The following is a 27,352-nucleotide window of genomic DNA, read 5'->3' as shown; positions in this document are numbered from 1 at the left end:
CCAGTCCTTATAAGAACTTTTGTGGACCAAGCAGGTTGTGTATTAGTGTTTAGCAGACTGTACGTCAGTCCCTATACCGCTGAAGGACTGCTGCAGTATAGGGCAGCGGTCAGCAGTGGTGCACGTCAACCCTATCTATTGTGGACCGATAGCGGTCCTTACAGAACAGCAGACTGTACCGCACTCAAGCCTATGTACCGTAGCACCCTATACCAAGTTACCAGTCCTTATAAGAACTTTTGTGGACCAAGCAGGTTGTGTATTAGTGTTTAGCAGACTGTACGTCAGTCCCTATACCGCTGAAGGACTGCTGCAGTATAGGGCAGCGGTCAGCAGTGGTGCACGTCAACCCTATCTATTGTGGACCGATAGCGGTCCTTACAGAACAGCAGACTGTACCGCACTCAAGCCTATGTACCGTAGCACCCTATACCAAGTTACCAGTCCTTATAAGAACTTTTGTGGAACAAGCAGGTTGTGTGTTAGTGATTAGCAGACTGTACGTCAGTCCCTATACCAATGAAGGACTGCTGCAGTATAGGGCAGCGGTCAGCAGTAGTGCACGGCAACCCTATGTATTGTGGACCGATAGCGGTCCTTACAGAACAGCAGACTGTACCGCACTCAAGCCTATGTACCGTAGCACCCTATACCAAGTTACCAGTCCTTATAAGAACTTTTGTGGACCAAGCAGGTTGTGTATTAGTGTTTAGCAGACTGTACGTCAGTCCCTATACCGCTGAAGGACTGCTGCAGTATAGGGCAGCGGTCAGCAGTGGTGCACGTCAACCCTATGTATTGTGGACCGATAGCGGTCCTTACAGAACAGCAGACTGTAACGCACTCAGGCCTATGTACCGTAGCACCCTATACCAAGTTACCAGTCCTTATAAGAACTTTTGTGGACCAAGCAGGTTGTGTGTTAGTGATTAGCAGACTGTACGTCAGTCCCTATACCAATGAAGGACTGCTGCAGTATAGGGCAGCGGTCAGCAGTAGTGCACGGCAACCCTATGTATTGTGGACCGATAGCGGTCCTTACAGAACAGCAGACTGTAACGCACTCAGGCCTATGTACCGTAGCACCCTATACCAAGTTACCAGTCCTTATAAAAACTTTTGTGGACCAAGCAGGTTGTGTGTTAGTGTTTAGCAGACTGTGCGTCAGTCCCTATACCGCTGAAGGACTGCTGCAGTATAGGGCAGCGGTCAGCAGTGGTGCACGTCAACCCTATCTATTGTGGACCGATAGCGGTCCTTACAGAACAGCAGACTGTACCGCACTCAAGCCTATGTACCGTAGCACCCTATACCAAGTTACCAGTCCTTATAAGAACTTTTGTGGACCAAGCAGGTTGTGTATTAGTGTTTAGCAGACTGTACGTCAGTCCCTATACCGCTGAAGGACTGCTGCAGTATAGGGCAGCGGTCAGCAGTGGTGCACGTCAACCCTATGTATTGTGGACCGATAGCGGTCCTTACAGAACAGCAGACTGTAACGCACTCAGGCCTATGTACCGTAGCACCCTATACCAAGTTACCAGTCCTTATAAGAACTTTTGTGGACCAAGCAGGTTGTGTGTTAGTGATTAGCAGACTGTACGTCAGTCCCTATACCAATGAAGGACTGCTGCAGTATAGGGCAGCGGTCAGCAGTAGTGCACGGCAACCCTATGTATTGTGGACCGATAGCGGTCCTTACAGAACAGCAGACTGTACTGCACTCAGGCCTATGTACCGTAGCACCCTATACCAAGTTACCAGTCCTTATAAAAACTTTTGTGGACCAAGCAGGTTGTGTGTTAGTGTTTAGCAGACTGTGCGTCAGTCCCTATACCGCTGAAGGACTGCTGCAGTATAGGGCAGCGGTCAGCAGTAGTGCACGGCAACCCTATGTATTGTGGACCGATAGCGGTCCTTACAGAACAGCAGACTGTAACGCACTCAGGCCTATGTACCGTAGCACCCTATACCAAGTTACCAGTCCTTATAAGAACTTTTGTGGACCAAGCAGGTTGTGTGTTAGTGATTAGCAGACTGTACGTCAGTCCCTATACCAATGAAGGACTGCTGCAGTATAGGGCAGCGGTCAGCAGTAGTGCACGGCAACCCTATGTATTGTGGACCGATAGCGGTCCTTACAGAACAGCAGACTGTACCGCACCCAAGCCTATGTACCGTAGCACCCTAGACAGACCAAGTTACCAGTCCTGATAAAGAGCTTTGTGGAACAAGTGAGTTGTGAATGATTAGCAGACTGCAGCAGAAGGGCAGCAGTCAAGTATAATATTCTTTCTATATTTGGAAGAAAGAATATTATACGTGTACAAGCCTATTACCGTACCACTGATACCAGTCCTGAAAAGAACCTTTGTGGAACTAATAGTAACAGCAAGTCTTTAAAATTATCCTCACTGCCTGACACACTGCTTCCTGCCTGTCCCTATACAAATTGGCAAAAAAGAGTAGGCTGGAACGATTAGCTGGAACAGCTCTTTTGTGGACCTGATAGTAACAGCTAATGATGATGATGATGATGATGATGAAGAAAGACTAATCTGGCTGAGCTGTCCCTAAAATAGCAGCATACAGCGCTCTGTCCCTTTATCTAAACTGACAAAAGAAACTCAGGCTGCTGACCTAACACCTATACCAGTCCTGAAAAGAACTTTTGTGTACCAAATAGCTAGCGTTTTCTCTGTCCCTACTCCACACAGGATCCTTTCCCTACAGTGACAGAAGAAAGAATGTAAAATGGCCACCGGATCGGGTGTATTTATAGGTTAGGGGGAATGTCCAAGTGTCCATGAGCTGTCATGTCTCAATTGGTTGTCCTGTAACACATGATAAACGTGTCACGAAAGGTTAAAGTTCTTGTATACATTAAACACGTAAGTCCGCCGGGGCGAACGACGGAAAAAGGCGTTCGAACCCGCGGACGGCGAAAGTCGGAAATTCGCCGCGAAACGACCGCCGGGCGAACCGTTCGGCCATCACTAACCACAACCTCTGTGTGCAATACCTGCTCACCTCAAATGAAGACCCTCTTAGGTCTAATCATGCTTTTTTTGTAATAATCCAGAGAATCAGCCAAAACAAGGAGCGACAGACATTAGCTGTTTGATTCAGGTTCCAGCCAACTTCTCCCCATATAATGGAATCAAAATTTCCAAGTATAAATTCTCAAAGCAAATGAAAAGATCATCATCACACAAGATTGTATATAGTACAAGGGAATAAAACGTTTTATTTTAACGTTTTATGCCCTTGAGAAAGTCACGTGACCTGTGATGCAACGCATCAGGGTAGCCGGTAGCGATACTTCCAGTGGCTCTTATCCTAGGAAGTGCAGTGATAAGAGCTGTTCTGTTTTAGGCCGGGTTCACACTGCTGCGGGGGGAGATCCGGATGTGATTCGCACCGCACTGCAGTGCAAATCACATCCGATCTCCGTAGCGATGCGAGTTCAGCCATACAGATAGTATGGCTGAATTCGCATCGCTCCCGCAGCAAACTCGCACGGGACCCTTTTTTGGTCCGCAACAGAATCGGATCGCATGGGTGTTCACACCATGCGATCCGATTCCTGTGCGAGTGTGCAGATCGCACTGCGATATGTGGACGGATCTGGGGGTGTCATTAACATATCATTGACACTCCCAGCCGTCCGCATAGGGCAGTGTGAACTGCCGGCGGGAGGTGTGCGATGCGGGAAAACGCAGCGGATTCGCGGCGTTCCCGCATCGCTGTGGTGTGAACCCGGCCTTAAAGTGATCTAATACGGCTGTTTTACAACTACTAAAATGTGAGTGCATCTTTATAGAATATTTGTAATAAATCAAGTACTATATACAATCTTGCACAATGATGATCTTTTTGTTTGCTTTGAGAATTTATACTTGGAGATTTTGATTCCATTATATGGGGAGAAGTTGGCTGGAACCTCAATCAAACAGTTGATGTCTGTCGCTCCTTGTTTTGGCTGATTCTCTGGATTATTACAAAAAAAGTGTGATTAGACCTAAGAGGGTCTTCACTTGAGGTGACTAGGCATTGCACATGGTGGTGGTGGTCACTATTATCCTCTTTATCACCTGGAGACAGTGGAATTCATGTTTTATCACTGAAGTTTTTTATTTGTTTTGCACATGAACCTTTGCACAACAATTTATATTTTTATTTTCATATATTGCATATATATATATTGCACTATATATTGTATTATTTTGGGTTTAGCACACTATTAATCTAATATATCACACTAGAACACGTAGCTGCTCACAGCATGGGGAAACACGCATCCAATTCGCAATAGTGTGAACCCAGCCTTAGTCTTTGTTGTGATCTTTAAAAAAAATGAAGACTTCACAGTACAAGCAGTTACAGAGCCTGATCAGGGCTTGTTTTAAAACTCTTTTACTGCTTTCTTGATATGTAAATACTTTGATGTCCATAACCTGGCTACAGGTGCATTTTAAGCTTATTGCCTGTTGTGCATTTTTCTGACTTACAGTGCCTTGCGAAAGTATTCGGCCCCCTTGAACTTTTCAACCTTTTGCCACATTTCAGGCTTCAAACATAAAGATATAACATTTTTATTTTTTGTGAAGAATCACCAACAAGTGGGACACAATTGTGAAGTGGAACGAAATCTATTGGATTTTTGAAACTTTTTTAACTAATAAAAAAATGAAAAGTGGGGCGTGCAAAATTATTCGGCCCCCTTGCGTTAATACTTTGTAGAGCCACCTTTTGCTGCGATTACAGCTGCAAGTCGCTTGGGGTATGTCTCTATCAGTTTTGCACATCGAGAGACTGAAATTCTTGCCCATTCTTCCTTGCAAAACAGCTCGAGCTCAGTGAGGTTGGATGGAGAGCTTTGTGAACAGCAGTTTTCAGCTCTTTCCACAGATTCTCGATTGGATTCAGGTCTGGACTTTGACTTGGCCATTCTAACACCTGCATACGTTTATTTGTGAACCATTCCTTTGTAGATTTTGCTGTATGTTTGGGATCATTGTCTTGTTGGAAGATAAATCTCCGTCCCAGTTTCAGGTCTTTTGCAGACTCCAACAGGTTTTCATCCAGAATGGTCCTGTATTTGGCTGCATCCATCTTCCCCTCAATTTTAACCATCTTCCCTGTCCCTGCTGAAGAAAAGCAGGCCCAAACCATGATGCTGCCACCACCATGTTTGACAGTGGGGATGGTGTGTTGAGGGTGATGAGCTGTGTTGCTTTTACGCCAAACATATCGTTTTGCATTGTGGGCAAAAAGTTGGATTTTGGTTTCATCTGACCAGAGCACCTTCTTCCACATGTTTGGTGTGTCTCCCAGGTGGCTTGTGGCAAACTTTAGACAAGACTTTTTATGGATATCTTTGAGAAATGACTTTCTTCTTGCCACTCTTCCATGAAGGCCAGATTTGTGCAGTGTACGACTGATTGTTGTCCTATGGACAGACTCTCCCACCTCAGCTGTAGTTCTCTGCAGTTCATCCAGAGTGATCATGGGCCTCTTGGCTGCATCTCTGATCAGTCTTCTCCTTGTCTGAGCTGAAAGTTTAGAGGGACGGCCAGGTCTTGGTAGATTTGCAGGGTCTGATACTCCTTCCATTTCAAAATGATCACTTGCACAGTGCTCCTTGGGATGCTTAAAGCTTGGGAAATCTTCTTGTATCCAAATCTGGCTTTAAACTTCTCCACAACAGTATTACGGACCTGCCTGGTGTGTCTTTGGTCTTCATGATGCTCTCTGCGCTTTCAACAGACTATCACAGAGCAGGTGCATTTATACAGAGACTTGATTACACACAGGTGGATTCTATTTATCACCATCAGTCATTTAGGACAACATTGGATCATTCAGAGATCCTCGCTGAACTTCTGGAGTGAGTTTGCTGCACTGAAAGTAAAGGGCCCGAATAATTTTGCACGCACCACTTTTCAGTTTTTTATTTGCTAAAAAAGTTAAAAATATCCAATAGATTTCGTTCCACTTCACAATTGTGTCCCACTTGTTGGTGATTCTTCACAAAAAATGTAAATTTTATATCTTTATGTTTGAAGCCTGAAATGTGGCAAAAGGTTGAAAAGTTCAAGGGGGCCGAATACTTTCGCAAGGCACTGTATCATAAGTTCATAAGAGTAAATGCATTACCTTGGTGTGTCCAAATTTATACTGAGTATGTTCAACCTCCAATGAGCCCAGAAGCTTCTCTGCCCCTTTCCTGCTGTCTATAAAATGTCCCTCTGGTATAGCTGCAGGGTTTAGGATTCGGTAGCTGGCAAACAAGGGAGAAAAAAATATATATATATAACAATGAAATCACTCTGTATTACTATTTTATTGCTGCATCCAACACATGGCATACATCTTCATCTCATGCCTACCGCTGCCTGAAGTCTCCATACAGGATACGATTGGGGAAACCCTTTCTGCAAATTCTGATGCCTTCCAGCACACCATTACAACGTAGCTGATGCATTACTAAACGGTTATCCATCACCCCTGTAGAGAATAGTTACATTTATAATTATTAGGCATATATATATATATATATATATATATATATATATATATATATATATATATATTCATAGTTACACAGTTACATAGTTAGTAAGGTTGAATAAAGACACCAGTCCATCTAGTTCAACCTGAGTGAGTGTCTACAATTGTCCCTATCCCTGTACATTGCACACTCACACTGGTCCCTACCCTCAAGTTGCCCACAATCCAAGGTCCACATTCATATACTAGAGCCAATTTTGGACAGAAGCCAATTAACCTACCTGCATGTCTTTGAAGTCATAACTTAGAACAGAAATTAATTTATATTAGAAAGACAATTTTTAATATGTGATCATTAACAGCAGAGGCATCGCTTTGCCAAACTTCAGCAAAAACTGACAAATGCATAAAATTTAATTGATGAATGGTAGAAGCTACATTACCCATATGCAACAACATGTAGTTTATGTTTAATCTCTTTTTATTACATTTTTATTTTCAAGGATTACAAAAGAAAACAAAACATAATAAGGAGACAGCATCCAAGTCATACAGTAACAGAATAGAGGTATGTCAGGGCTCATATCCTCCAAGTCTCTAACAATAAAAAATTCAAGGTCACATACCCAATGATAAAGTATACATAAAGTATAATTACTACAACATACAAGAGAGATGAACGCATTGTTCTAATCCAAAACTTGGTCATAACAATTGCAAATATATCCATGGTGGAAAAACCTGACTAATGGCCACTTAGCAAGGGGTAGAATATAACCCCTTGAAAAGGGCTGAAATTTCAGTGAACAAATCACGATTATAGCAAGAACAAACCAATAAAGGTACTAGGGATGCAGTGATACCCTTTTTTATCAGCGAGTAAGAGTACCGATACAGTCGTTCAAGTACTCGCTAATACTGAGTACCGATATTTTGTGGTGCGACTTGCCTCTATATAAAACTAATGTGCTCAAATCGCACTGCAAAGAATCACATGCGATTTGAACAGGAATGCGGTTTCCCCACCGTTCCTGTATGAAACTATGAAACCAGACTTGTCATAGTGATTTCAGCCTGGGTTCACACAGGAGCAGTGTGGGAAACCACAATTCGCACATGTATGGGGGCAAATCGCAACACAAAGTATTTTTTGGTATCAGGAGCATTTTCATGAGTACTTGGTACTGGTGCATTCCTAGTAATAACCCTTGTATAATGTTAACAGAAGGAGAAATATGAAAGAAAGAAAAATGGAGGGAAAGAGAGAAAGAGAGAAGAAAAAAAAAAAGAGAGCTGATGGTGGGAAAGAGGTTTCCAGCATGAGCAATCCCCTGGATAGTCATCACGTTAAACCTTTTGGGAGATGAAAGGTTCAAAATCCAAAGAGTAGCAGAAATAGGACCACAGTACACATGAGAGTATAGGATTCAGTTTTATCCTCATCCCAGGCGATCACGTGTTCCTTATTATCAATGTTACCCTCTTCACAAGCCCATTCAGCAAGAGAGGGATGTTCTGGGTTTCACTAATGTCTGGGAATCACTGAGTGCAGGGCTGTAAGAAAGTGTAAGAAAGTGCCTAAATAGACTTTTTTTTTATTTGTTTATAGGACCCTGGTAACATAGATAACACTGTGATTTGTGGCACATTTGGAAATTTGACACCCACTAGTTCCGTACAGTTGTAGTATCTTCTCCCAAAAGGGATGATACCTGGACAAGTACCCCAGATGTAAGCCATGGAACTGGGGGCACATAAACACCTCCAACAGGTATCAGGAATAGATGGATCGATTTTGTGCAGGTTAACCAGGCAGCGGTACCATCTGAATAATATCCTATAACTTTGTTCCTGGGTATGTGATGATATAGAAGTCTTATAAGCAAGAGCTAGTATCTTGTCCTAATCCATTTCATCAGCCGTCACATCCAGTTCCTATTCCTATTTTGATATAAAGGGAGGAGGATTCGGGTAGGTTTCTTTCAGCAGAATTAGGTAAAACAGAGAGAGCAGGTGTTTTGGTCTAGTGGACTGGAAAAACAATGACTCAAAGTCTGTGTATGATCTAGTCAGGAAGTCCATGGGATGCAAGGTACCAAGATAATGTATAAATTGAGTATGTTCAAGCCATGCGAGTATATGGAAAAGAAGAATCAGTTTTCCTCCTTCTAGGGTAAGACCTAGAGGAGGGTTGTCACATCTTTTCCAGGAAAGGAATTGCTTGCGGTTAAGCATTGGAGGGAAGGGTGCACATCCGAATAGTGGGGTCATAGGGCTCTGTCTAGAAAAGAGAAGACTTTTGCACAGGTTAGTGTCCCATACCTGTAAAGTGGCCATGGTAAAGTTGGTTAGGAGGTCCTTAGAAGGTCAGTCAGTAGGGTTCGTCCAACGTAAGGAAATTAGATCTACGGGAATAATGTCATTTTCTATGTAGGTCCAAAATTTCTAGGATCTGTTGTGGTACCAATCTAGTATCCCAATCAAATAGGCAGCATAGAAGTATAAGGAAATTTGAGGTAGGGCTACTCCGCCCTTGTTTTTGGATAAGGATGGACTGTTTGTCTAATCCTTGGTTTCTTACGTGGCCAGATAAAAGCACATATGTCCTTATTTATGGAAGGAAAATACCCTGGTGAAGGTGCCACAGGGATGGCCTGAAAAGTATATAGTAATTTAGGTAAGTTATCCATTTTGATGACATTTATATGACCAAACCAGGGGATATATGGTTTGTCATATGAGTTAAGGCAAGTCTGGACCATTCGCAGTAGTGGTTTATAATTGAGATCAGCCAGAATGGGTAGATTGTGGGATTTGTATACCCATGTATTTATTGGCCTTTTCCTGCCATTTAAATACAAAATTCGATTTCACACAGACCAAAATTGATGGGGGTAAAGAGAGTTTCAAAAGTTTGGTTTTATAGTTTACTTTAAAATTGCTCACTATACCAGATTTCTTCAAATTCCTTAACAATAGAAGGGAGGGAAATGTGGGGATTCGTGACGTACAGTAAAAGATCGTCGGCGTAAAGTGACTTGAGATGCCCTGTATGTTCAGGTTTTGGCATAAAGCTATAGCGAGATGTTCTATAGTGAGTATATATAATGATGGAAAGAGGAGGCACCCCTGATGCATGCCATTGTGTATCTGAATTGGGTCTGAAAGAAAGCCATTAGAATTCTAATATTTTATGTAGGAGGTTGGGTCCAAGTCCTACTTGTTAGAGTGAGAGTTTAATAAAATCCCAGTGAACACGGTCAAAAGCCTTTCCAGCATCAACAGAGATCATGCAGGCTGGACGATAGTTCCCGCATACAGTGGGGTCTTTGCCTGGTTTGGGTATCACAGAAATGTGTGCTTCAAGATCTTGAGTTGGAAATAGATAAATATGACTTTAAATAGTCATTAGCTTTGGGTTGTGAGATTAACATGTCATGGTTCTCTCCACTTGACCCAACTGTTTGGATCCATTTTGAGAATGCTGGGCAGGATTTTATCCACAGCAAGTTGTATTTTGCTTTCTGGGATCCTGACTATTCCAGATGGCCATTACATACTAAGCTCAACCTTTGAGTTGTGCATACTGTGTGTTCTTATGAAGAACCCAGTACACATGCAGTTTCTTTTTAAGTTTTAGTGAATCCCATTATAAAGGAGTCAGTCAGGTCAGTGACACCAATAGCATTGTTAAAAAGTCATAGGGAGTAGTAAACGCCTGCTATGGGTAGCCTGACATTTTTTTTGGAAGTGCTCTTTTGGCTTGCTTCAGTCTTGGCAAAATAAAACAACAGTTGATTTATTTAAAAAAAAAAAAACATATGACAACCATTATGCTTAAACAGAGTTAAGTTTCCATTGAGCCCTGCTATAAAAAAGTTAAAGTTTGCTTGTTGCCACATCGGAACTGTAAAAACAATGCAATGATTTTTTTTAGTGAATGTTCCATAGTTAACTGTACACAGATGTAGACTGTAAACCATGGCATTGTGAAAAATATGAAATTTCCTAGTAATAGCTAAAATCATTTTTCAAATGTCTGTATATGTTAGAATGAAATATATGATACATAATTAAAAATATATATATTTAAGGCCTGTGCTACAGTATCAAACTTGTCATAATGGTAGGGTTTAGTTGCAATAAAAAGCTCCATCCAATGTATTATGCATTTAAAGCACATATACTAATATATACACAATGTTGTGTTTTCTCTTTTATGTAATATTTGTACACTTGTACTTACACAGAAAATATCAAGTAGGAAGCCTTAAGATTCTCTTAGGGTGTTTTAATATTTTCTCAATATTACCTGGAGCCTTGGTTTCGTTGGGGATGATGCAACGAACAAAATGAGGATGGGTAGATCGAAGATTGGTCATTAGCTTGTTCAGATTTTCCTGGGGTTGAGAAAAGTGTCAGACATTTAGAAAGATGGAGTAAAAGAGCAAGGAAACAAGGATAGAGTTAACTTTTGGACTCACCTTACCTCCTAAAGGGACTTCAGATCCTAAGCACAGACATCTCCAGTTTTATTTCAGTTTCATAGGATCCTCAGAACTTAAATCCCTTTCTGCTATTACTTCTTGTCTGCCCATTAGCCACCAATTGTAACTCATGCCTTGCTGGCCATTTAACAAGTACCAGGGTAGGGGGGACACAAGCTAGAACATGACCATTCAAACAAATGTAAAGAAGTGCCATGACAATAAGAATATTATTTATGTTACCTTTGCCCCTTCGATATGTATAGATAGGAAGGTAGAAGCTTCCTTCTTGTTGGACTTTAATGGTACCATATATCAACTGATGCTAAACAGTCAGAAGTAAAATATTTAAAGAAATTTATTACAAAAGTACATTTGATGACAGATTTACAGATTAAAACAAATCGTGATAATCAAGACAAAATTCTATAGTTGCACCAAATCGTGACAACTAGAACATAGATACCATCTATATATTGGTTGCTTTACATAATTTGCGGGTTTATATTAGCAGCTTCCTACAGTTTACATTAGAGCTTTCTACAGTTAGATGGTGATTAAAAGAGGATTATTACATAACTATGAAAGTAGAAAAAATACATATTAGTCACAAAATACAGTGAGCAGATATGAGTACTTTATATATATATATATATATATATATATATATACCCTGTTTCCCCTAAAATAAGACCTAGTGTGATTGTCGATGATAGCTGCAATAAAAGCCCTACCCCCCAAATAAGCCCTAGTTTAAGTCCTTGTAGGTCTTCTTTTCAGGGTAGGGCTTATTTTTGAGGAAACAGAGTAGGGCTTATTTGGGTGGTAGGGCTTATATTGCAGCCAACACCGACAATCACGCTAGGTCTTATTTTAGGGGAAACAGGGTATATATATATATATATATATATATATATATATATATATATATATATATATATATATAATAGCATTTTTGTAAATAAAGTCTGTTGTGAATCCCCCAATGTTCAATTATCTTACCAAAAGGCATTGGATTGCCAGAGGCCCAAGGAAAGATGGCCCACACTGGAGGGCATGGGAGCTCGCTGAGAGGCACAAGATACAAATGATAATAGTCTATTTAGGAAAAAGGATTGTAGTCAGATATACTCAAAAACCATCCATCCAGAGTGTTGAGTATGAGGTAAAATAGAATAGATTTATATAGGTGTGAAACATTAATAGAGTTACACAAATAGGGGGGTGCATTCGGTTATACAGGCTCAATGGGTGACAAATCGGTCCCTTTAGAGAGGGGTATAGCTATAGAAAGGAGAATATATTAGCTTCATTAGTGTTATGTATAGGAAATACACAAACAAATTATGAATGCACATGCATACACGTGCATAGCCGTGCATGCACATACCTAGATATGATGTAGAAATATCAGTGCATGCAGCCACAAAGTGCATATATATCTCTGTATATATACAGGTAATGTGACACATATATTACTATTGACAAAGTTTGTTGCATGTGGCTCTCTCACCTTCACAGTGGTTGTTGTTAACACCTGTATGGAGTATAGGGATCAATTCTGGAGATATATATATAGAGATCCACCCAAAAAAACAGAGATGGACAAGGCACCCTGGAGGTAAAGCAGAGTGCATATGCATAGTAGATCGCAATCGCCAAGAAAGGACTTTAGAGCATAGTAAGAGAAGGATCAATCATAAGTACCGTATTTATCGGCATATAACATGCACTTTTTTCCCCTTAAAATCAGGGGAAAATCGTGCGTGCGTGTTATACCTCGATCGCCCACCGCTGTGAGCCTGTGGGCGGCTTTCGGCTGCCTTCGGCCATTCTCGGCGGGTTTCAGCTGACCGAGAATGGGCGAGAATGGTCGAAAGTCACAGAGAGAGGGCGAAAGCTGCCGAGAATGGCCGGGAGCGGACGAAAGCCGCCGAGAGCTACTGAGCGCCGCCGAGATACACAGGACATCCTGCTCTGTATCTCAGCGATGCCATTTTTAAAAGGTAAAGCTGCAAATAAAACTGACAAGGCTGCAAATGATGGACAAGGCTGCAAATGACACTGACAAGGGTGCAACGATGGACAAGGCTGCATGACAAAGCTGCATATGACACTGACAAAGCTGCATATGACACTGACAAGGGTGCAATGATGGACAAGGCTGCAAGACAATCATGTTTTTTTCCTTAAAATTCCCTCCTAAACTTGGGGTGCGTGTTATACGCCGACGCGTGTTATACATCGATAAATACGGTATTTGAAAGGGAATCTACCATGTAGCCTGTGCCGTCCACACATCCCCAAGAGGCACAGAGGTGATAGTGCTACCAACATCTCTATTTATATGTTTGTGTGCACAAAAGGGCTCCTGCCCAGCAACACCCATGGCACTCATTGCGTCTGATCACTCATTGTGCCTGATGTCACCAGATCCGAACCTGCAGTGCGCCTGTGCCAAATTGGTGCATGTGCATTATCCATAAAACGTCAAATACACACCACAACAGTGAGTGCTTTACCATCAAGACAATGGGGAGCGAGCAGAACAAAAAGGACTGCTTGATTCCCCCTACAGGGCCGCATAGCCACCAGGAGAGTCATAGTGCCGTACCACCCTACAAAAGCCGTGCCTCCAGGCAATGAGTCAAGGGCCGCCATGTTGGAAAAGAACATGCACATAACCTAGACAGAAAAGAACATAGAGGGCCCTCTAGTGGGACATATTATTATGACAGTCTCAACACGTCAAGAAGACCCAGAGAGGGAGTGATGGTATCACAACAGAGGCCTATCTTATGTGTGACAATGAAATAGCATTTAACTATTACATTTTAGAACAGCTTTTAATAAATATATTTATATCAATTTAAAACTGTCTGACACAGAACATCGCCAGGGATCCCTAACCAACCAAACAACATGGAAAGAGGAACAAAAGGGAAAAAAATATACAACAAAGGGGGAACAAAAAAAAAGAAAAAAGGGGGAAAGAGAACACACAAGAGAAAGGGAAAGAGAAACATTTGACAACAACAATTTGAGCCACATTTTACAAAAAAAGTTTATATGAATTGACCTCATTGAGGCCAGGCGGAGCCATTGCATTGAGACGCTCTATCCAGCTATCCGATGTTCTGTGTCAGACAGTTTTAAATGAGTATAAATGTGTTTATTAAACTGTTCGAAAATGTAATGGTTAAATGCTATTTCATTGTCACACATATGATAGGCCTCTGTTGTGATACCATCACTCCCTCTCTGGGTCTTATTGACGTGTTGAGAGCATCATAATAACATGTCTCACTAGAGGGCCCCCTATGTTCTTTTCTGTCTAGGTCATGGGTATGCCCTTTTCCAACATGGCAGCCATTGACTTATTGCCTGGAGGCACGGCTTTCGTAGGGTGACTCGACACTATGACTTTCCAGGTGGGTACGTGGCCCTGTAGGGGGAACCGAGCAGTCCTTTTTGTTCTGCTCACGCCCTGTTGTCTTGATGGCAACGCACTCACTGTTCTGGTGTGTATTTGCCATTTTAAGGATTATGCGCATGCGCACTGTGGGTTCGGGTCCAGTGACGTCAGACGCAATGAGTGTCGTGGGCGCTGCTGGGCAGGGGCCATTTTGTGCACACAAACATATAAATAGAGATGGTGATAGTACTATCACCTCTGTGCCTCTTGGGGATGTGTGGACAGCACAGGCTATCTGGTAGATTCCTTTTCAAATACTCATGATTGATCCTTACTCTTACTATGCTCTAAAGCTCTAGATTGGCGATTGAGATTTACTATGCATATGCACTGTGCTTTACATATATATATCTCCAACATTGATCCCTATACTCTATACAGGTGTTATACAGGTGTTAACAACAATCACTAACTGTGAGGGTGAGAGAGCCACGTGCAACAAACTTTGTCAATAGTAATATATGGGTCACATTACCTGTATATATACAGAGATATAGATGCACTTTGTGGCAGCGTGCTCTGATATTTCTACATCATTATCTTTCCTATAGGTGCTGAGTTTGGGGTGCTCTGAATATCACCCCCAACATAGCATTATCTGCACTTTCCAAGCTAGTTACATATGCTGACACCACATAACTTTAGGTATAGTATATCTAGGTATGTGCATGCACGGCTATGCACGTTTATGCATGTATATTAATAATTTGTGTACCGTATTTTTCGGACCATAAGACACACTTTTTTCCCCCAGAAATATGGGGGAAAATGTGCCTGCGTCTTATGGTGTGGAGTGGCGGCCATCTTCATGCACCCGCCGTTTGCAATGTGATCGCTCCGTCAAATGACGGAGCGATCACTTGTAAACAAACTGGCGTCATGATGACGCCGGTTCCTCTCTCCCCTCTGTGTACAGATCTGTACAGTGGAGGGGAGAGATCGGATGGAAGTGCAGTCACAGCCATCCCTCCATACCCTGCCAATACTCTGCAATTCCCTGCCAATACTCTGCCATACCCTGCCAATACTCTGCAATACCCTGCCAATACTCTGCAATACCCTGCCAATACTCTGCCATACCTTGCCAATACTCTGCCATACCCTGCCAATACCCTGACATTACTCTGCAATACCCTAACAATACTCTGCTATACCCTGCCAATACTCTGCCATACCCTGCCAATACTCTGCCATACCCTGCCAATACTCTGCAATACCCTGGCAATACCAATACTTTCTATGGTAATGGTCACTCTGCATTTTCTATGGTAATGGTCATTCTGCATTTCATGGGCACTGGAAAATATTTTAGTACACCATTTGGTTCAGAATATTTTCTAAAAGGTCTAAAACCTAGGTGCGTCTTATGGTCAGGTGCGTCTTATGGAGCGAAAAATACGGTATTTGCTATATATAACACTCACAAAGCTAATATATTTTCCATCATCCTATAGATATACCCCTCTCTACAGGGAACATTTTATCACCCATTGAGCCAGTATAACCAAAAACATCCCCCTAAGTATGTAACTCTATTAATGTTTCACACCTATATAAAGAAACTCTATTCTATTTTACCTTATACTCCCCACTCTGGATGGATGTTTTTTAAGTAAATCTGATTACAATCCTTTTTCCTAAATAGACTATTATCACTTGTATCCTGTGCCTCCCAGCGAGCTCCCGTGCCCTCCAGGATGGGCCATCTTTCCTTGTGCCCCTGGCAATCCGATGCCTTTTAGTAAGACAATTGAACATTGGAGGATTCACAAAAGACACTTTATTTGCAATGCTATTATATGTATATATAAAGTACTCATATCTGTTCACTGTATTTTGTGACTAAAATGTATTTTTTCTACTTTCATAGTTATGTGATAATCCTTTTTTAATCACCATTTAACTGTAGAAAGCTCCTGAAGAAGCGGCTAATGTAAACCTGCAAATCATGTAGTGAAACCAATATATAGATGGTATCTATGTTCTAGTTGTCACGATTTGGTGTAACTATAGAATTTTGTCTTGATTATCACTATTTGTTTTAACCTGTAAATCTGTCATCATATGTACTTTGTTATACATTTCTTTAAATATTTTACTTTTGACTGTTTATTATCTTCTTAAAATATTGATGTATCGGGCGCAACTGGGGTGCGGTAATCATTTGGGCGAGCTTGAAGGAGGGGTACCACCCAGGAGATACAATGTTTATATTTTCCTTATTGCAGACTTTTTGCACGGAATCTATTACACCTAATTGTTACGACATTGGACTGCTCTTGTGCAAATGTAAGGATACGTTGACTGCTGAATGTACCTTAAGAATGTTGCTGATTTTGTATTATCTTGTATGTTGCTTTAAGTTACAAAATAAAAATTGTTTTGGTAAAAAAAAATATTGATGTATCTTAGCTCTGATCAATTCAGATCAGCACAGTTGAGATCCACCTACTGGATTTGTGTTTATTTTTAGAAGTTAGACATAAACATAACAGTATGCTAATAAGAAAGAAAGATATTGTTATAAAACTGAATTTCTGAAATTAACCATACCATATTTATATCCCATCCATAGAGAAAGCATACTTTACGGCGGATCACCTGGGAGACTGGAAACCAGTGTTCTGGCCCAAATGCCTTGAAATGTAGCAATAATCCTCTCATACAATTAAGCTGGCTACTCGGTAACATCCATTGGAGCAATTCTTTATTGGCTACATAGCAGGATACAGAAGTAACATGCTAATGCGGTTCAACCAAAACCTTACTAATAGTATACTATAAGTAAGGCTTCCGACGAAACGGGTTAGCATGTTACTGGGCCAGAGCACCCTCCCCATGTTGAGGGCATGTGGCCTGGTATATTTCAGGAGGGGAGGGCTGTTCTCTCACCCCCCCCCCCCATTTTCCTGCGGCCTGCCAGGTTGTATGTTCGGATAAGGGCCTGGTATGGATTTTAGTGGAGGACCTCCACACCAATTAGTTTTTTACATTTTGGCGTGGAGTTCCTCTTAATATCAATACCAGAACCAAAAGGCCTGGTAGTGGGCTGGGGGGGGGGGGCCCACACAGTTTTTTCAATGGTTTTTTATGTATATTTTAGGTATCCGGCAATACTTTACAGCCGCAAGCAATTTTAAATACATTTTTGTCTTTAGCAATGTAATTTTGTTATGATACTGTTATAATTCGCCAATTTACAGGCAGACTAAGGGGACCCCTCAGGCCCAATATTTAAAGGAATATTTCATTTTATTGTTTCACTTTAAGCATTCTTAAAATCACTGCTCCTGAAAAAAAAACATTCCGCATTGATGTGCCCTGGGGCAGTACTCGGGCCCCCAAACACTTTTTATGGCAATAACTTGCATATAAGCCTTTAAAATGAACAATTTTTATTTTTCATGTTTGTGTCCCATAGCCTTTAACAGTGATCGCATGTTTGCACAAATTTTTTGTCTGTTCGCATGTTCTGGTGTCAACCGAACCGGGGGTGTTCGGCTCATCTCTAGTAGTGGACATAAGCTTATATTGAGATTGTGTTTAGATTTTGCATTTACTTTGTTTGCATTGCATTCACTAGGGTATGTTTATTATATTCACTATTCTTTTAAAGGGATAGTGCTATACATGTGTTTATGCATATTTTACTCCTACTGATCTCAGGGCATTTTTTTTGGGGGGGGGGCCTGTCCCTGGGGCATCCCCCCCAGGGCGAGCGCAACCACAAGGCAGCTTAGGCAGCCGCCTTAGAATGCATAGGCATGTGGGGCGATAAAGTTGAAAACCCTAGCCACTTGCTGGGAATTCAGATCTTTAACCATTCTGCATGTTTTTTTTTTGTGTATTTTAGTAAAGCCAACTGTCGGCTTTCATGTAGAAGTGATACAAATGGCTGTGAAGCTACCTATCACTTTGACAAGCAATGCCTTGATGTGTGCCCCCCCACGTGACCCCCTCGCTATGTTCACTGGGCTCCGCTGTCCCATCTGTGAGTCAGTGCAGTCATTGCAGGTGTGTCTTGGAAGGGAGGCGGAAGCTCAGCAGACCTCTGCATAGAATGCATGAAGGTAAAAAACCTTGAACCTTTACAACCACTTTAGGCTAGCAGAAGAGTGTTGCTTTAGGCACCAAAATGTTGTGTGCCTACAGATGCCTATGATCAACATTTAACTTTAGTGAGAATACTTTTCAGGGCCTACAGTTTTGCAGACACCATGCCACTACCTTTTCTACATTACTAATGGCCATCATTACACTGACTCTTCCCCCTGCAATTTCCATTAGGCACTGTCTCTCCTTTCCATTTGCTTACAAATTAGGAACACTGGAAGATTATAGTTTTCAGCTGGTGTTTGGCCATTACACTAGCTGTATTCCTAATTGCATTTGATGACTTTTGAATAAATACAAAGGTCTATAAACGTGTTTTTTTATATTTGCCCTGGAATCAGGGTTGCCAACCATCAGTAAATTTCCTGACAGTTTGTAAAAATCTGTGGTTTTTACAGCTGCAGGTTAGTAATGCAGGTTGCAAGTTAGTGTTGGCTCTCTAAGTGTAAAGCCGCGTACACACGGGCGGACTGTCTGGCCAACTTAGTCCGTCGAAACACATTTCAGCGGACAGTCCGCTCGTGTGTGGGCTTCAGCGGACTTTTTCAGCGTGCAGTCTGGCGGACTAAGTATTTCGGAATTTCCGTAATACTGTCCGTCATACTTTGGTTTCAGCGGACAATCCGCTCGTGAGTAGGCTAGTTCGACTGACTAAGTATGGCGCATGCTCAGAAAGGATTTACATGGCGAAAGGTTGCATTGCTGTGTATTGGACTTCCTATTTCTAGTCCCGTCGTACGTGCTGTACACGTCATCGCGCAAGCTTTCGACGGACTGTTTGTGCATCCGTGTGTGGTCAAGTCCGTTCATTCGAAAGTAGGACGGACTGTCCGTCGGATTGTCTGACGGACTAAGTTGGCCATACAGTCCGCCCGTGTGTACGCGGCTTAAGAAAGAACCCCTTGACCACTTGATGCAGCACCAACAGCCATTTATCTAGGCAGAGTTTGGAGCCAGTTGGGATTATTTTTAAATGGAAGCAGGCTGGACCCAGCGGCTGCAGTGTGATCTCAACTGTGCTCTGCCTGGCGACTTTCTGCATAGATAGGTAGTTGGAAGTGGAACCCAGTGCTTGTCTGGCAGCAACAGCTCTTGAAACCTGTGCCCAAGGCCCCCACATGCCCCACAGCTACACCACACTCTCCTCCTGAGTAACCTATCTTGTTATTCTGCCGCCGCAGTTCTCTATCAGGTACTGTCAAAGAGGGGGAATTGGGGGTGGGAATAGAGCACTGTACTGGGAGAGGTGGTAATTTGGGGGAAAAGGGGGCTCTCCTGTACTCTGCACTCTGCACGCAGCGCACACCTGAACCCTGCACTCTGTATGCAGTGCACTCTTGAAGCCTGCACTCTGTATGCAGTGCACCCTGAAACCTGCCCTCTGTACGTAGCGTACACCTGAACCCTGCACTCTGTACTTAATGCACACTCCTGGTATTTAATGCCTCTTTAAGACCCTCCCACTGTTAGTGGAGGAGGTGATACTGCTGCCTCCTGAATGTGTTTTTTTTTTCACAGCTGAATGGGAATTTTGGATTGAAATATTGTGTCACAGCTGCAAGCCAAACATTTGGCTTGTGGCTGCTGTGCAGCCCCATTGAGCTCAATGAACAAGTTTGACAGCTGATGCTGTCTGTGAAATTTGACATGTCGAGTTAATATTGTCAACTATGAAGCTAAGCATCAAGGCATCATGGCAATATGTACTCACACAAGCAGCTGCTATGTTCATTTAGAGGTAGGTGGCCAGAAGTGGTTCTGTTTAATCATCTTCTTTTAGGCCACTCCCACTATTAGATGCAATTTGGTAATGCCCATTGCTCTCTTTGGCATGCATAACAGAACTTATTTGTCAACTGTATCCCAGTAGAGTGACTGATAATTTGTCATGCTGTGTTGACAGGGCCGTCTTTAATACTGATTGGACCCTGGGCAAAAAATTTCTTGGGCCCCCCCAATGCAATTTCACTCTCCACCTACTCTGAGACATACAATAAATAGCAGCTAGACTTAAAATCAGTTCACTGTATCAGATCAGGCAGCAATTGCGATTGGTAGCCAGCGGTTACAGCATATCATTACTGCTTACTGACCGGTTGCTAGAGGTTACAGCACACATTACGGCTCACTGATTAGTTGCTATAGGTTACAGCAAATGATTTCTGCTTATTAATTGGTTGCTAGAGATTACTGTACAGTATTACTGCTCACTGATTGGTTGCTAGAGGTTACAGCACATCATCTCCTCATTGCAGGGGGGCATGATCTACATACGAATGTCTCCTTTATTTACAGATCAATACCGCCGACCGCCGCTATTTACATATGATTGCTGGTTATTTACATGTAAACACAGGGTCTGCAGGTGAGTCATCTGTACACAACAATAAGGCAGACCTGGGAAGCATTAGTACCAGCACTTCACACTGAGATATTTGGACACAGCACAGGACTAAAACAGGGACAAGTGAAATTAAACTGGGATACTTGGCAAGTATGAGGCAGCTGCTTTGGGCCCCACAACAATGACAGGGCCCAGGGCAGCTTCCCCTTTTGTCCTGCCTTAAAGACGGCCCTGTGTGTTGACTTCTTAAATGTAAACCAGGCCAATTACCTGTTCTGTGTATTGTCAGTGTGTACAGATTTGCATTGGCTTGAAGGGTGTAAGTGACAGGCCTTTAATGAGTGAGCTGTCCCTTCTGCCCAGTCAATATCTGGATATTTGTATAGTTGAAGTCCCCCATTATGATGACCTTGCCCTGCCTCACTGCCATTTCTAACTGTGATAGGAGATCCAACACCTTTTCCTCCTACAGGCTGGGGGGCTTGTAACATACCCTCACTATTAATTTCCCACTTGCTTCTTCTTTTCTTTGGATTTCCACCCACATGGATTCCACCTCCCCTTGCCCCATTTGCGACGTCATTCCGCTCTTCCATCCGTTCAAACATTCTTGATATATAGGCACACCCCTCCCCCTCTCTTACCCTACTTGTCCCTTTGATACAAGAAATAATAAAAATGTACAAACGCCACCAGTTTTTTTACTGGTAAAAATCATGAAATTTACTGATAGAGAAACTTTTTTTACTGACACTGCAAAAATGTACCAAAAATGCAGAACAATGCAAATATGCATATTTAAACTATGATCATGTAGTTAGTGCTATTAGCAATATGTTTAAGTTAAACTAATTTAAAAAAACATATTTCTCCATTTACATGGTACAGGGGGTCAGAGGCTGTGCGGCCATGGTACAGGGGTCAGAGGCTGTGCAGACATGGTACAGGGGCTCAAGGGCTGTGCGGATATGCTACAGGGGGACAAAGGCTGTGTAGACATGGTACAGGAGGGGGTCTGTCTCTGTGGATGGCTCTGCTCCTGCTCTATCTGTCCCCCCTCCTCCTCCATACTTGTCTCAGTTTAGGGGCCAAGCATGGAGGGGCGGCTGATCAACACAATACATGTCTGACTGACCTGGATGGATGCTCCCAGTCAGCGCTCCATTACAGAATCCAGGCATAGGCAGAGATCGACCTGTGGCGAGGCGCTGCCAAGAACGAGCGCCTGCCATTCAAAAATGGAGCCAGGCTGCACTATCACGTCACTGCGCATGTGCCTGCCTGGCTGAACGTGCACAAGTTTTCCTGAGCCTCGGAGCTTCGGAGGCCGCATGTGCAGTTGCACTGCTGGCCTGCAGACATATTTTTTACGGGCATTTAAGGGCAGCCTGAAAACGGGCTGACATTTACTAGCTCCCTGTAAATTAACGGGCAGTTGGCAACACGGCCTTGGATATTTGCCAGCCAGTCCTGTGGGCTGTCAAACCAAGCTATTCCCACTAAGTCTAAATCCTCCTCGTGTAACAGCAGCTCCAGTTCCTCCATTTTGGTTATCTAGGCTCCTGGCATTTGTGCACATGCCTTTCAGTTTTGTACGGGTGCATATTATTTTCTCATTAGGTTTTCTGCGATTTCACTGATTCACTGAAAAAATGTGCTCCATCAGTAAATTTTCCATGTTCTGTCAGTAAAAAAAGATGCGGGAGGTTGGCAACCTTTCCTGGAGTTATTGTTATTTTCTACATTTGTATTCTGTGATCATATCATGCAGTACTGCACATAATACATAAAAAAAACATTCACATTGGTCCCTTCAGCAACTTTTTTGTCAGAGGTCAAATAACCTCTCTGTATGTTTTTAGGTTGTAGAAGGAAACCAAGAAAACACACCTAAACATGGGGAATACAAACAAATGAACCCAGTTTTAATTAAAGAGGATCACCATTATCATCATTTTTAGATATGAAATTGCATAAGTTCATGCTAAAAAAAATACAAGCACTGATCTGAAACCAGCATCAGGAACACAGAAAGAAAAGTTACCTTTACTGACCTTCTGAAAATGAAGCTGGCTGCAATAATTTCTGATTTACTGATGCTAAACAAGTATATATTAACCACTTAAGCCCCAGACCATTTGGCTGCCCAAAGACCAGAGCACTTTTTGCGATTCGGCACTGCATCGCTTTAACTGACAATTGCACGGTCGTGCGACGTGGCTCCCAAACAAAATTGACATCCTTTTTTTACCCCACAAATAGAGCTTTTGGAGGTATTTGATCAACTCTGCGGTTTTTATTTTTTGCAATATAAACAAAAAAATTGCGACAATTTTGAAAAAAAAAGCATTATTTTTTACTTTTTGCTATAATAAATATCCCCCAAAAATATATAAAAAAAAATTTCTTTCCTCAGTTTAGGCCGATATGTATTCTTCTACATATTTTTGGTAAAAAAAAATCACAATAAGTGTTTAATTGCACAAAAGTTATAGCGTCTACAAAATAGGGGATAGTTTTATGGCATTTTTATTAATCATTTTTTTTTTACTAGTAATGGCGGCAATCAGTGATTTTTATTGTGACTGCAAAATTATGGCAGACAGATCGGACATTTTAGATGCGATTTTGGGACCATTCACTTGTATACAGCGATCAGTGCAATTAAAAATGCACTGATTACTGTGTAAATGTGGCTGGCAGTGAAGGGGTTAACACTAGGTGGCGCTGTAAGGGGTTAAGTGTGTCCTAGGGAGTCATTCTAACTGTGGGGGGGGGCGATGTGTGACACAACACTGATCACCGCTCCCGATCAGGCATGGACTGGCCATCGGGACTACCAGGAGTTTCCCGGTGGGCCGATTGGCTCAGTGGGCTAGTCAGGTGCAGTCCTGGAGCCGCTCCTCTCTGACAGTGAGTGATCGCAATTTCACTCCTGTCAGGAGGAGCTGCTTCCGTCACTTGTTGGAGAGAGCATTAGGCATTATGCTCCCTCCAGTCTGCAGGGGGAGATAGACAGCCAGCAGACTTTCCTTCCTCTCTCCCCTTATCACTTGTTATCACATGACTGGAAAGAGGAACGAAAAGCTGCCTTCAATACTGTGAATACATGTGGGAGGGGGAGGAGGGGGAGGAGAGGGAGGACACTCTGAGGTGAATGGGGCTTCTGATGGGGTCTCTGATATGAAGGGGGCTGTTGGTGGGGAATCTGATGTGAAGGGGGCTGCTGGTGGGGAATCTGATGTGAAGGGGCTGTTGGTGGGGAATCTGATGTGAAGAGGGCTGCTGGTGGGGAATCTGATGTGAAGGGAGCTGTTGGTGGGGAATCTGATGTGAAGGGGGCTGTTGGTGGGGAATCTGATGTGAAGGGGGCTGCTGGTGGGGAATCTGATGTGAAGGGGGCTGTTGGTGAGAAATCTGATGTAAAGGGGGCAGTTGGTGGGGAATCTGATGTGAAGAGGGCTGCTGGTGGGGAATCTGATGTGAAGGGGGCTGTTGGTGGGGAATCTGATGTGAAGGGGGCTGCTGGTGGGGAATCTGATGTGAAGGGGGCTGTTGGTGAGAAATCTGATGTAAAGGGGGCAGTTGGTGGGGAATCTGATGTGAAGAGGGCTGCTGGTGGGGAATCTGATGTGAAGGGGGCTGTTGGTGGGGAATCTGATGTGAAGAGGGCTGCTGGTGGGGAATCTGATGTGAAGGGGGCTGTTGGCGGGGAATCTGATGTGAAGGGGGCTGCTGGTGGGGAATCTGATGTGAAGGGGGCTGTTGGTGGGGACTCTGATGTGAAGGGGGCTGCTGATGAGGACTCTGATGTGAAGGGGGCTGCTGATGGGGACTCTGATGTGAAGGGGGCTGTTGGGGAATCTGATGTGAAGAGGGCTTCTGGTGGGAACTCTGATGTGAAGGGGCTACTGGTGGGGACTCTGATGTGAAGGGGCTGCTGATTGGGACTCTCTGATCTAAGGGGGATGCTGCTGGGGACACACTGATGTAAAGGGGATGCTGTTGGGGACACTCAAAATTAAAGTGGGCCAGTCATGATGAAGTTCAGGGCCAAATTTTTGTCCCAGTCCAGCCCTGCTCCCGATTGCAGGGAGCGGTGATCAGTGTCAGTGTCACTAGGCAGAATGGGGAAATGCAGTTGCAGTGCACTTGTAGTGCACAGTGGATTTGCCTTTAGTAAATCTACCACAAAGAACTTGCTAAAGCAACAATTAGCATGACAGCTAAGCAATGATCATTTTCAGAAAGGTCATCAATTTTTCTCAGGCTATTAAACTGACAATGATGTGACTGAGATCTAGGTAAAAAAATAAGTAAAACATGAAGAGATAAACACTACAGGACTACAATATAGCTAAAATTGGTTACAATCCAGTCATAAGTGGTTGCTGTTCAAGGCATAAAGGGGTTGATTTACTAATGGCAAATAAACGGTGCACTTTGCAATGCACTATGCAGTTGCTGCAAAACTTAGTAAATGAGGGAAAGCTCTGCTGACTTTCATCATCCAATCACGTGCAAGCAAAAATTTATTTTTTAAAATTGTATTTTGCAAAGTGAAGCTTGACCTCATTTACTAAGCTCTGGAGCATAAGCACTTGCAAAGTGCAACCGCACTCTGCAAAGTGCAGTCTATTTGCCTTTAGTAAATCAACCACAATTTTATGACCCTCTTGAGCTGATGAATATTTAACTGTAAATAGTAACTGAAAATGACCAGTTCTGACAATATGAATGCAGAGGACCCTGTATGATAAGTACAGGCTACATGAAAAGCCTGGGAAATCCTAACTGCCCTTACCCTGTGCAGAGCTGACACTGTCTGGAACGAGGAGCCTTTCTTCTTACTGCCCTTACCCTTGGTAGCTTGATCTACATGGGGAAAATATAAAAGAAGCCCATCAGAAAACAGTAGCAGAGTATAAACGGAAAATATTCTGCAATATAATGCATGTTGCTGGCTTTATAGCAGTTTTAACCACTTCAATACAGGGCACTTAAACACCTTCCTGCCCAGACCAATTTTGAGCTTTCAGCGCTGTCGCACTTTGAATGACAATTGCGCGGTCATGCTACACTGTACCCAAATGAAATTTTTATCATTTTTTTCCCACAAATAGAGCTTTCTTTTGGTGGTATTTGATCACCTCTACGGTTTTTATTTTTTGCGCTACAAATAAAAAAATACCGAAAATTTTGAAAAAAAAAATGTTTTTTTTTTGTTTCAGTTTCAAAACTTTGTAAATAAGTATGTTTTCTCCTTCACTGATGGGCACTGATGGGGCTACACTGATGGGCACTGATAAGGTTGCACTGATGGGCACCAATGTGGCACCAATGAAGTGGCACTGATAGGCGGCACTGATGAGCGACACGGATGGGCGACACGGGTGGGCGACACGGATGGGCGGCACGGACGGACACTGATAGGTGGCACAAATTGGCACTGATAGCTGGCACGGATGGGCGGCACGGATGGGCATGGATAGGAGGCACAGGTGGGCATGGATAGGCGGCACAGGTGGGCATAGATAGGCGGCACAGGTGGGCATAGATAGGCGGCACAGGTGGGCATGGATAGGCGGCACAGGTGGGCACTCATAGGCGGCACAGGTGGGCACTCAGGCGGCACAGGTGGGCACTCAGGCGGCACAGGTGGGCACTCATAGGCGGCACAGGTGGGCACTCATAGGCGGCATCGGTGTTATAGTAATGGATGCCAATCAGTGCCAAACAATAATGCATGCCAATCAGTGATGCCCATTGTGGCCACTGATTGGCATCCATTATGGGCACTGATTGGCACCCATTGTGCTGACTGGCACCCTGGTGGTCTAGGGAGGATTATGGATTTTTATTACCTTTTCCCTGGTGGTCTAGTGGTGTCCCTGGTGGTCCAGTGTGGGCATCCTCGGGGGGGCTGTGCTGATAATCGATCAGCACAGACCCCCCCTGTCAGAGGAGCAGCCGATCGGCTCTCCTCTACTCGCGTCTGACAGACGCGAGTGAGGGAAAGCCGATCACCGGCTCTTCCCATTTACACTGTGATCAGCCGTGATTGGACACGGCTGATCACATGGTAAAGAGTCTCCGTCGGAGACTCTTTACCGAGATCGTAGTTGCCGGGTGTCAGACTGACACCCCGCAACAACGATCGCCGCGATGCGCGCCCCCGGGGGCGCGCAGCGGCTCATTATCCTAATCACGTCATATGACGTCCGGTTAGGATAATGAAACCACTTTGCCGCCGTCAATTTGTAATAGGGCGGGCGGCAAGTGGTTAATATATATTTCACTACTGTGTGCAGATTTAACAGCCAGCACAAGGCAGACTTAGTGTACATGGATGTTAAAGTGGTTGTATAGTCGATTTAGGTACTTTTACCTACAGGAAAGCCTATAATAAGGCTTACCTGT

The 27,352-nt window shown here is 43.1% G+C and overlaps 1 protein-coding gene across 1 annotated transcript in view; it reads right to left on the bottom strand.

The window, feature by feature from the left end:
• The window catches only part of MYH7 (myosin heavy chain 7), an 85,931-nt gene that overhangs the window by 21,518 nt on the left and 37,061 nt on the right, over positions 1-27,352 (bottom strand). Inside the window, exons 16-19 of the mRNA XM_077469245.1 lie at positions 25,737-25,807; positions 10,826-10,913; positions 6,393-6,510; positions 6,160-6,283 (exon numbers count right to left, since the gene is read on the bottom strand). Coding sequence (XP_077325371.1) covers positions 6,160-6,283; positions 6,393-6,510; positions 10,826-10,913; positions 25,737-25,807 — 401 coding nt within the window. The remainder of the gene's footprint in view (positions 1-6,159; positions 6,284-6,392; positions 6,511-10,825; positions 10,914-25,736; positions 25,808-27,352) is intronic.

The sequence above is a fragment of the Lithobates pipiens genome, unplaced genomic scaffold (assembly GCF_037356315.1).
Source record: "Lithobates pipiens isolate NorthernLeopardFrog02 unplaced genomic scaffold, aLitPip1_a1.2 Scaffold_11, whole genome shotgun sequence".
NCBI lineage: Eukaryota > Metazoa > Chordata > Amphibia > Anura > Ranidae > Lithobates > Lithobates pipiens.
The sequence above is the reverse complement of the archived record's forward strand: the minus strand, read 5'-3'. Positions and strand labels throughout refer to the sequence as shown.